This window comes from Dipodomys spectabilis, unplaced genomic scaffold, assembly GCF_019054845.1.
Source record: "Dipodomys spectabilis isolate Male_0828 unplaced genomic scaffold, ASM1905484v1 ptg000188l, whole genome shotgun sequence".
In the NCBI taxonomy this organism is placed as follows: Eukaryota; Metazoa; Chordata; class Mammalia; order Rodentia; family Heteromyidae; genus Dipodomys; species Dipodomys spectabilis.
The window spans coordinates 2,595,532-2,607,652 of NW_024870865.1; the positions used below are offsets into that span (position 1 = coordinate 2,595,532).

Genomic DNA, 12,121 nt, shown 5'->3' on the forward strand with positions numbered 1-12,121 from the left:
TGAAGAACCTAACTATGAATGGAAATATTTTTCTGGTGAGACTTAGCTGAAAACAAATGCTGGCTGACCTTTACAAGGAAAGCATAGAAGATAGCAAATTCATGATTTCAGGGATTTGAGGTGGAGGAGAGGGGTGCTAGTAGGCTAGACTGCTTCAAGATGAGGAATACACTAGGGGCTCTTATCTGGATGCTCAGTCTTCCTAAATATTCTAAGATGTGTTCCCAGGGATGTGTACATTGTTTCAATCTGTATGTCAGTGTGTGTGTACATATGTGTGTTACCCTCACACAGTTTTCTGAGGTAAGTATTACAGCCCTAGTGGGCAACTCATACACGGTGATGCTGGAATTCAGATGTGATTTGTCTGGCTTTTTTCCACTAACTGTCCTGGCACCCGAAGGGCTTCCCCATCAACCCAAGTTATTGAAATATGACAGTAAGAACTAACCTTCTTGAGCACTAACCGTGTGCTAGACTCTGTGCTCAGTGGTTTGCATGGCATACCTTTTGTTTTTCTCAGGAAAAGAAAGATCTTGAGACCCAACCAGCATCCTTTAGCTAGAGAGGCAGGGCCAGCCCTAGGTCTCTGGCTCCGTTCCCTGCCCAGTCACGCTGAGGGCCTTGGCTCCTGACTAATCTCTGGGTGGGGGCACACCTACTTCCACAGAAACTGGTACGGTGCAAGGCCTGTGCTGACGCTGGCTTACTTGACGAGAGCTTCCTGAGAAGATGTCTGAATTTTTATGGCCTTCTCATTCAGCTGCTGCTCCGCATCCTGGACCCTGCATACCCCGAGTGAGTGTGCTCTTTCCTCTTTGCCTGTCTCTACTTGTCTGGGCTGTGTTGTGTCAGTTGTTCTTCAGAGTCCATAACAAAGCCAAAACTTCTTAAGAATTTGTTTCTCAGGTTCAAGGTTATATTTATATACTATTAATTCATTTATATTAATGGCTATTTTTCCCTACAGTTAACAGCTATCGGAGGGGTGAATATTAGCTTCTGTTTTTAAGGCTATGACTATATTATTTTTTTAATTTGCTGTAGGAAATGGAAGTTTATAAATTACAAACTAATTCTGGAAATAACAGATCCAGGAAAAATGCCCAGCTAATTCAGAGAATAAGCAAAGGACATTCCCAATCACTTCATTTTATTGTGTGTTTATATTTATTATGAAGTCTATAGGTCACTGTTGGTGAGAGTGACCCCCACCCCTTATAGGAATGGAAAATGTTAAAAAATACACTTGTGGCTCTTTTGGCTTTTTTTAGTTTGTTGTACAAAATGGCCATTACCTTTTTGTTTCCTTCTAATTTTATTTCACTAACTTTGAACAAGAAGTCAAGACAAGGGGAAACATTTCACACACCCTGAACATTACTCTCCATTTCTAGTTGTGGTTACTTTACCTGTATAATTGTTACAGGTTGTGTTAGAGGATTAGGATACTTTCCTTAAGGAATATATTATTGATAAGTAGTATGATAATTCAGTATTTTAATGTGTTACAATTTAATTTTGTAAATTATGTTCTTTTTTCCTCTTTGACAGCATAACACTGCCTTTAAATTCAGATGTCCCCAAGGTATTTGCAGCGTTGCCTGAGTTTTATGTAGAAGATGTTGCTGAATTTTTATTTTTTATTGTTCAGTAAGTGCCTTTGACACATTATATAATTCTAATATGTTTTTATATGTAATATGCACATATTATTGTAAACATTGTTGCAACCTTCTATTTTGGGCCTGGAATTTTTTTTCTATTTATTTATTTGTATTTGTATTGTCAAAATACCGTACAGAAGAGTTACAATTACATGGGCAAGATAATGAGTACATTTCTTTTTGTTGTTGGTTTTTGTTTTTTGTTGTTGTTTTGTTGGCCATGGGCCTGAACTCTGGGCCTGGGTGCTGTCCCTCAGCTCTTCAGCTCAAGGTTAGCTCTCTACCACTTGAGCCACAGCACCACTTCCGGCCTTTTCTGTTTATATGGTGCTGAGGAATCGAACCCAGAGCCTCATGCATGCAAGGCAACCACTCTACCACTGAGCTACCTTCCCAGCCCCATGAGTACATTTCTTATCAAGCATTGTTGCCTCCTCCAGGCCTGGAATTTTTTTTTTGGTGGTTTTTTTATGGTTGTTGTTTTGTTTTTTGTCAGTTGTAGGGCTTGAACTGAGGGCCTAGGTGCTATCCCTGAGCCTCTTTGTGTTCAAAGCTAGCACTCTACCACTTGAGCCTCAGCGCCACTTCCATTTTTGAATAGTTAATTGGAGATAAGAGTGTCACAGCAACTTTTCTCCCCAGGCTGACTTTGAACCACAATCCTCAGATCTCAGCTTTGTGAGTAACAAGCCACAGGTTCCCTACTAGGCCTGAAGTTTTATGTAACTTTTTAACTGAATGCTGCCTAGAGACTGGAGAAATAAATCAAGTCTGTGGCACCAGGCCTATTCCAATAATGCTTCCAGGACAGAAGTAGGATTAACAATGCAGCTAATAATGTATTCTGTGAAAATTGAGTTGAATTTCTAGTAGTGGAGTATATGTTACTGGGAAACAGAACAGGTTATAAACATCCCAATAAACATCCAAAACCCAGAAATATCCACACATCTATATTTTGAACTAAAAGTTGTCTCAGTTGTAAAATTGGGAAACTTATAAACAGCTTAGTCTTATAACTGATATTTGAGATTTTGTTTTTCCTTGGTGCCAATCCTGGGCTTGAACTCAGGACCTGGTTGCTGTCCCTGAGTTGAATTTTGCTTAAAGCTAGTGCTCTACTACTTGAGCCACAGCTCCATTTCTGGCTTTTGTGGCTGTTAATTGGTGATAAGAATCTCATGGACTTCCCTGCCTGGTCTGGATTCAAACCACCATCTTCAGATCTCAGCCTCCTAAGTAGCTAGGGTTACAGGTATCTGGCACTGGCACTGGCATCCAGCTGTTTGTTTTTAGAAATCCTCATTCAAGGATGAGGGTATATTTAGTTGGATAACTTGCCAGTCATATGATAAGCATGGATTTAATCCCCACTACCACCAAACATTAATTAATTTGACATTTCCCTTTTTTAACATTGTAGATTAGAAAAATTGTAACTGCAATTCCTTGTCACCATGATGTTACTGTAGTAGCATCAGCTAGGAGTTGGAATGATAATGTAAAAGCTATTTCCCAAGAAAAAGTAGTTAGTTGTAGGTTCATAGTCATAAATATATAAATATAATATACTTATACATATTTTCTAACAGAAAAATCCAAGATTAATATGTGATCCTTAAAGATGTTTTTAATTTTCATATGTATTAAAATTTTATTCTTAAAGAAATAGTTAAAATGGACCAGTTGCATTGCTGGCAAAAGCTGTGTCCATCTGGGCACTGGTGGTTTATATCTGTAATCCTAGCTACTCAGGAGGCTGATATCTGAGGATCATGGTTCAAAGCCAGCACAGGCAGAAAAGTCTGTAAAACTCTTCCAGTAAGCCACTAGAAAACTGGAAGTGGTGCTGTGGCTCAAGTGGTACAGCCTTTGCCTTGAGCTGAAGAACTGAGGGACAGCGCCAAGGCTCAGAGTTCAAGCTGTGTCCAAAGACAGACCTGATCTGTAGTGACACTTAAATTTTGAGTGGTGAGAAATATAAAGGGTAACTGAATATCATAGTTTTTTTGTTGAATGAAGCAAGCCTTGGGATTCTAGTACTTAAGTACAAGTATAGTTAACAGTGCAATGCTGTGTATGTATAACCCCAGTACTCAGAAGGCCAAGGCTGGATCATGAGTTTGGCCAGCCTGGGCTACTTAGTAAGACCCTATCACAAAAAACAACTACACCAAAACTCACTTGGAAATTTTTCTTTTTTTGTACCTGGGCTTGAACTCAAGGCTAGCACCCTACCACTTGGGCCACAATTCCATTTCTGGTTTTTTAGTGGTTAATTGGAGATAAGTCTCATAGTCTTTCATGCCTAGGCTGGCTTTGAACCACAATCCTCAGATCTCAGCTTCCTGAGTAACTAGGATTACAGATGGGAGCCACCAGCTCTTGGCTAGAAGCTTTTTTTAATACTTTTTTGGTAATGAAAGTCTTCTGTGAAATTTCCTTGATTTAATTATAGCTTTGTTTTCTAAAGGGTAAGTTTATGCAGCATATGACAGCCAATGCATGTTTTTTTGCTCATTCTGGTCCTGAATTCAGGCCCTCTCAATCTTGCTCTGCTTGCTGACTCACTGCTGCTGCTCTACCACTTAAGGCATGCTTCCAGTATTTTTTAAAAATTGAAACAGGGTCTCTCAGTATCCCTGCTGGCCTCATGCTAACTATGTGGCTCAGGTTGGTCCCAGGTGATCCTCCTGCCTCTTCTTCCTAAGTACTGGGATTGTGGGGGTTCCACTGCACCTGGTTTACATATGTCTATTTACAGTGTACATTGTAACTTTCAACTTGTTTAATTTAAAGGGGTTCAGTGTCCTTTCCTATATTATTTATCCTTTTGTCCTACCTGTACTTAATGATATCCTAGGACAGTTTTTCAGATTCATTTCTTGTCCTTCTTGCCTCTATTCAGATACTCTCCTCAGGTGCTTTATGAGCCCTGTACTCAGGATATTGTGATGTTCCTCGTTGTGATGTTGTGCAACCAGAACTACATCCGGAATCCATACCTAGTGGCCAAACTGGTAGAAGTTATGTTTATGACCAACCCTGCTGTCCAGCCACGAACCCAGAAATTTTTTGAGATGATTGAGAACCATCCTCTCTCTACCAAGTTACTGGTACCTTCTCTGATGAAGTTCTATACAGGTAGGTTCCTGAGTATGCCACATAACATGTGGTAGTCAGACTTGGGCAATGTTTTCTGAAGCCAGTTGTGATACTGTTGTACTCTTGAAACAACAGAGAGCATAGAGACACACTATAAAGAGACTTTTCTTTTCTGGTTGATTATATTCCAACTGGCATCAAGAGTACAGCTCTTTGTTGGTCAGAGTATTCTAGTGTTCAAGAACTGTCAACGAGCTGGGCACTGGTGGCTCATGCCTGTAATCGTAGCTACTCAGGAGGCTGAGATCTGTGGATCGCCGTTCAAAGCCAGCCTGGGCAAGAAAGTCTGTGAGACTCTTATCTCCACTAAACCACTAGAAAACTGGAAGTGGTGCTGTGGCTCAAGCTGTAGAGCGCTCGTCTTGAGCTGAAGAGTGTAAGGACAGCGCCCAAACGCAGAGTTCAATCCCTACAACCGACAAAAAAAAAAAAAAAAAGAACAGTCAACAAAGCCTGGCACTAAGGCTGGGAAGGTGGCTCAGTGGTAGAGTGCTTGCCTTGCATGCCTGAGGCCCTGGGTTCAATTCCTCAGCACCACATAAGCAAAAAGAAAAAAGCCAAAAGTGGCACTGTGGCTCAAGTGGTAGAGTGCTAGCCTTGAGCTGAAGAGCTGAGGGACAGCACCCAGGCCCAGAGTTCAGGCCCCATGACCAGCCCCCCCCCCCAAAAAAAAAAAACAAACAAAACCTAGCACTGGTGCTCACACCTGTAATCCTATTTACTGAGATCTGAGGATTGTTATTCAGAGTCGGCCCAGGCAGGAAAGTCTGTGAGACTCTTATCTCCAATAAACCACTAGAAAACCAGAAGTGGCCCTGTGGCTTAAGTGGTAGAGTGCTCCCCTTGAGCTGAAGAGCTCAGGGATAGCCCCAGGCCAGAATTCAAGCCCCAGGACCAACAATAAAAAAAAGAAAAAGAAAAGAAAGAACAGTTAATGACTGTCAATCAGGGCCTGTTTCTTCTTATTTGGGGCCCAAGCTGTTATCTCTCTGAACAGAGTCTGAGCAGTCTAAGAATCTGCCTTCCTGCTTTTCCCTTTATTTCTATTTTATGGTGCCTGATAAAGAGTTTCAGACAGACTCTTTTAAATCTAAAACCAGCAAGAAGTTTGCTAACATCTTTCTTCTGAGGCTTTAGAGAGCTCTGTTGGGGAAAAGTTTCTCTTGCCTGAAAATCCCTTTTCTTTAGGCATTTTATGTGATAAACACTAGTCATTTAGGTACAAGTGGTTTCTTATGCTTATCAGGATAGAACTTTGTAGTCTGCACATATTAAGAGAGGGAGACGGAGCTGGGAAGACGGCTTAGTGGTGGAGTGCTTGCCTCGCATGCATGAGGCCCTGGGTTCCATTCCTCAGCACCACATAAGAAGAAAAAGCTGAAAGTGGCGCTGTGGCTCAAGTGGTAGAGCACTAGCCTTGAGCTGAAGAGCTCAGGGACAGCACTCAGGCCCAGAGTTCAGGTTCCACGACCAACAAAAAAAAAAAAAAAAGAGAGAGAGAGAGAGAGAGAGGGAGACAGACAGACACCTACAAAAGCCAACCCAATAGCCAGTGGGTAAAATTAATACTATGAAACTCTCAGGAATATGTAAATTGATAAAGCCTTCTTTTTTTTTTTTTTTTTTTTTTGGTTCTGGTCGTGGGGCCTGAACTCTGGGCCTGGGCGCTGTCCCTCAGCTCAAGGCTAGCTCTCTACCACTTGAGCCACAGTGCCACTTCTGGCTTTTTTCTTTTTGCTTATGTGGTGCTGAGGAATCGAACCCGGGGTCTCATGCATGCAAGGCAAGCACTCTACCACTGAGCCACCTTCCCAGCCCTGATAAAGCCTTCTTATAAGCATGTTTGGCCAAACCAAGTCCCTTAAAAAAAAATGCCCTGTGTGTCATTCAAGACACATTCAGGAAAGCAGAAATATACCCAATCTTTTAAGAGAAAATTTAATATACAGAATTAGTTGAGTAGGTATTGAAAGATTGACTTGGTCCAAAACTGACAGTGTAGTGGCAGGAAACAGATCTTACTTACTCAAGAGGAGTCAGAGGAAGAGTTTGGGATTATTAGAACCTAACTACACAAACGAGGATATGGACTAGACCAGGTCCCAGACCTCTGAGGGAGGATATTGCTTGGCAGCACTAGGGTCTCTGAAGGCTGGCCAGGTTGGTAACTTAGGACTATTAGACAGAGCTGAAAACAGACATCGATTGCCATCACAGGAGTAGAGAGCCACTGCTGACAAGAATGAGAGGATCCAAGTCCCTTGCCTCTTGTTAGCCATTTTCTAGTTACCTTGCAGTACCTCCTATCGGTCTGCTGGCAAAAGGAAAATTCTGTAGTCCAAGCCCTGAGTCATGAAGCAAGCCTAAAGAATGTTCCTGATCTGAGACTACTTAATACCAGCTCATCTTCTTACTTGTAAATTTACCCCCCAGTATTTTATTCTGTGGGAGTATGAATGTGTGTACGTTTTAGTGGTAGATGGCATCCACCATAACTTATAAATATGGCACAGTGAAATGTATCTGCTGATTGTAGGTGAATTAAATACATATATTAACCATGAAAAGTATTGTTTTCAGTGGTTAAGTAACAAAAGGTAAAAAAAAAAAATCCATGGTTTGGTACACAGTGCAGAGAGGGATATTAATAATGAGTTGGTCTGCTGTGAGGCTTGAACTTGGCCTGGGTCCTGTCCCTGAGCTTCTTGGTGCTCAAGGCTAATGCTCTATCACTTGAGTCACAGTGCCACTTTTGGTTTTTAATGGTTAATTGGAGGTAAGAGTCTGACCGGGACTTTTCTGCCCAGACTAGCTTTAAACCACAATCTTTTATCAGTGGTTAAAAAAGAAAGACAAGGGCTGGGAAGGTGGCTCAGTGGTAGAGCGCTTGCCTTGCATGCATGAGGCCCTGGGTTCGATTCCTCAGCACCACATAAGCAAAATGAAAAAAGCCGGAAGTGGTGCTGTGGCTCAAGTGGAAGAGCGCTAGCTTTGATCTGAAGAGCTGAGCGACAGCACCCAGGCCCAGAGTTCAGCCCCATGACCGGACCAAAAAAAAAAAAGAAAGACAAAAATCAATCAAATGTACTTAGTACTTACTTTGGAACCCTGGGCCTATCACTATGATGTCAGGAGATCTGTCTGTATGCCTATGTCTTATGGGAAAAGGGCAAGGCTGGATGGGGCTCACTAGCCATGTTCCAGGAGCTAGGGAGTATTATTCTCTTTCCCTTCCATGGAACAGTGTGCCCTCCAGGCTGGACCACCTCTGTGGTCAATGATAGATGATGTTTGTCCTAATAATAGCTACCACTCATCAAATACTTGCTAATCCGTTCACTTGATCTGCATAGCAGTCCTAAGGACAGATACTATAAATACCTACATCTTACAAAAGAGGAAACTAAAGCTCAGAAAGGACAGGGGTTTGTGAAGGTCAGCAGCTAGTGAGTGGCAGCATCTCAGAGGTTCGATGCAGGTGCCAGGCACCAAGGACCTTCAGGAAGGAGAGAGCCCTCCACAGTGCCTCCAGATTCCCGGGTCTGCTGATTAGGTCCTATTCCATCTGACTGTCAGATGTGGTTTAGAGTTGTATAACACATAATCGATCAATGAAGCAAGCTCTTCTTAGGCCACAGACAGAGGGTTCTAACTCAGGAAATACTTGTGCTTCAGCTTTTGTTTCAAAAATAAAGTTAGGGTTCAAAATATTACAACAATCTGTTCCTTCAAGAACTTAAACTTTTTTTTTTTTTTTTTGGGTCCGGTCATGGGGCCTGAACTTGGCCTGGGCACTGTCCCTCAGCTCTTCAGCTCAAGGCTAGCACTCTACCACTTGAGCCACAGCGCCACTTCCGGCTTTTTTCTTTTTGCTTATTTGGTGCTGAGGAATCGAACCCAGGGCCTCATGCATTCAAGGCAAGCGCTCCACCACTGAGCCACCTTCCCAGCCCCAAGAACTTAAACTTTTGAAGACAGGAAAATCACAGATAAAGCAGACTTACTTTGAGACTCTTCCCTTCCTCTAGGCTGATCTGAATGAGTAAAGCCAGCATGGCTGAAGTAGAGCCCACCACAAATTCAGCCAGTGTTTATGGTATTCCTACTGGGCAATACCAGAATCACTTAGTGGGAGATGGATTGGACAGGTAGAAAGACACTGGGAGAAAGTTATGGGCAGAGGTGGGCTACTTCTGGGACAATATTTAGAGGAAGTCTGAGGACAGGAGATGACTGTGTGAGCTGTTGATAGTTTTCAGCCACAGTGTGTCAGAAAAGCAACAGCCAATGAGTGTAAAATCCTTGGGCAAGAAGTCTCACAGCAACAAGAGTGTGGTGGGAGATAAGGTTAGAGGTCAAGCTTGCTTGGTTTTAAGGACTTCTAAACTATGACTTGGGAAATGGGACTTGGACCAGTGTGATATTGAGGAGACTTTAGGAGCAGTTTTTTTTTTTAAATTGGATAGATGTAAACTGATGGATAATAAATTAACAAATTAGCCTCTGCTATGTTCAGAATGGAATCTAAACATGGGCAGCTTTGGATGCTAAGAAGTGCAATGCCAGTCCCAGCTTCTGTCTCTTCTGGGCTCAACTTAAATTGCTCACTCTCCACTCTGTAGTTCACACCTCTACAAGCAAACTGGCATTTAGTTCATCTGAAGATCTGAACATGAGAGGTGCTATTGTCTTGTTCTGTTTTTTATTATTTAATAACTATTTTCTCTTTTGGTCATGGGAAATGTATACTTAGGAAATAGAGAAGATAGAAAGAAAAAAAAAGCCAGATGCTGGTGGCTCACACCTGTAATTCTAACTACTCAGGAGGATGAGATCTGAGAATCTTTGTTCGAAGCCAGCCTGGGCAGGAAAGACCATGAAATTTATCTCCAATTAACCAACAAAAAGCCCAAAATGGAGCTATGGCTCAAGTGGTAGAAGATCCTTAATTGAAAAAGCTAAGTAAGAGTGAGTGAAAGGCCCTGGTGAGGTAAGGAAGGAAAGAAAGAAGGGAAAGGAGGGAGGGAGAAAGAAAGGGAAGGAAAGAAACAAAAAGGAGGGCAGCCAGTTTTGCTCTGTATCTTTCCAGTCACTTTATTTTTGCAAGGCTGTGATTGGCCCAAACTCTCCATATAGATTTTACTTGATATATTACAAAAAGGTTTCATATTCTGTTTGGGGGCATTTGGGTTATTTATTGATTTTTTTTTTTTCTGTAATAAAAATAGTACTTTGGAGCCGGGCGCTGGTGGCTCACGCCTGTAATCCTAGCTACTCAGGAGGCTGAGATCTGAGGATCACGGTTCAAAGCCAGCCCGGGCAGGAAAGACCGTGAGACTCCTATCTCCAATAAAACCACCAGAAAACCAGAAGTGGTGCTGTAGCTCAAGTGGTAGAGCACTCGCTTTGAGCTGAAGAGCTGAGGGACAGTGCCCAGGCCCAGAGTTCAAGCCCCACGACCGACAAAAAAAAAAATAGTACTTTGCCTTTGGGCTAGGAACATAGCTCAGTGCTAGTATGTTTGCCTAGCAGAGCAAAGCCCTGTATTCTAGCCCCAGCACCACACATACCAAAACAACAACAACAAAAAACTTCTTTGTTAATTTTCGTTGAAATCAGACTTGAGAATATATTTTCTCAAGTAGTTTGTGACCAGAGGGAAGGAAATGTGTTGATAGTTTGTGCTGTATTTTGTCAAATTGTCTTTAGAGAAATTGTGTCACCATTTTCCCAGCAGCGTATGTACTCTGCCAATTTCTCCAGATCTTCAGTTCTGTTCATTCTTATCACTTACTAATGTCTGCAAATTACCAGCTGGGCTCTAGTAATTCACACCTGTAATCCTAGCTACTGAGGAGCTTGAGATCTCAGGATCTCAGTTTGAAGCCAGACTAGGCAGGAAAGTCCATGAGACACTTTTTTTTTGTCGGTCATGGGGCCTGAACTCTGGGCCTAGGCACTGTTCCTCAGCTCTTCAGCTCATGGCTAGCGCTCTACCATTTGAGCTATAGCACTTTTTTCTGCTTATATGGTGCTGAGGAATCGAACCCAGGACCTAATGCATGCAAGGCAAGCACTCTACCACTGAGCCACCTTCCCAGCCCTCCATGAGCCTCTTTTTTTTCTTTTTTCTTTTTTTTTTTCTTTTTGCTTATGTGGTGCTAAGGAATCGAACCCAGGGCCTCATGCATGCAAGGCAAGCGCTCTACCACTGAGCCACTTTCCCAGCCCTCCATGAGACTCTTATCTCCAATTAACCACCAGAAAACAGAAGTGGCACTGTGGCTCAAGTAGTGAAAAGCTCAGGGACAACACCCAGACCCAGAGTTCAAGCCCCATGACTGACAAAAAGAGAGAGAGAGGAAGAAAGAGAGAGGGAGAAGGACAGGGAGAGGGAGGGAGGGAATGTTAATGATACAGAGTATTTAAAATAAGCATTTAACATGTACATATCCTTCATTAAAATATAACCCAATTTTTTTCTACACAAGCTCATAACTTTTCTCTTGGTTTATGTGCAAGATGTAAATCAAATTTTATCTCTGATTTTGCAGATTTATATTCCTTCAGTATCGTAGTGGCAATAACTATTTGGAAAGGACATGTCCCTTAGTCCCTTTGTCTTTTTTCTTTAGACGTGGAGCACACTGGAGCTACCAGCGAGTTCTATGACAAGTTCACAATCCGCTATCACATTAGTACCATTTTTAAAAGCCTTTGGCAAAACATTGCTCACCATGGCACCTTTATGGAAGAGTTCAAGTGAGTATGGGCTCCTAAGCCACAACCTGCTCTCCCTTGAGTCAGGTAGGGTTGTAACTTTTTAAAAGCTTTCACAGCTGGGTTCCTGTTGACTTTTCTTCCTCTCAGCTTTGGGTGGGCATGCTGGCCCTGATGTACTGCTGCATGTGGCACAGTTCTCTAAATGTCTATGCTATACAATATTGCTTAATTCCAAATTAGTCCCCACACTTTGGGGTGGGTTACATAGAAGAAATTTATGTTAATGTTCTTATGAGTTTATTCTGTTTTGTTTTTTGGTGATTTTTCTGACTGCTCAGAAAATTTTGAAATATTTATTAAATGACTTTCATGAGCCAATAAAGGTAGCTCCAGCAAGCCACTAGATAGAATGAGTTTATCACAGTGAATTAAAAAGAATAATCATACTAGATGTGCTGCACATACCTGTAATCCCAGCACTTGGGAAGATGTCAGGAAGCTCATGAGTTTAAGGTTAGTGTGGGCTGCATGAGACCCTGTCTCAAAAATATACAACAAGCCAGGCA

The 12,121-nt window shown here is 42.1% G+C and overlaps 1 protein-coding gene across 2 annotated transcripts in view; it reads left to right on the plus strand.

Annotated features, from left to right (window-relative positions):
- The window catches only part of Ube4b (ubiquitination factor E4B), a 118,732-nt gene that overhangs the window by 87,013 nt on the left and 19,598 nt on the right, over positions 1-12,121 (plus strand). For both annotated transcript variants that reach the window (XM_042695638.1, XM_042695639.1), the window contains 4 exons: positions 671-798; positions 1,555-1,653; positions 4,576-4,811; positions 11,468-11,594. In XM_042695638.1, coding sequence (XP_042551572.1) covers positions 671-798; positions 1,555-1,653; positions 4,576-4,811; positions 11,468-11,594 — 590 coding nt within the window. The remainder of the gene's footprint in view (positions 1-670; positions 799-1,554; positions 1,654-4,575; positions 4,812-11,467; positions 11,595-12,121) is intronic.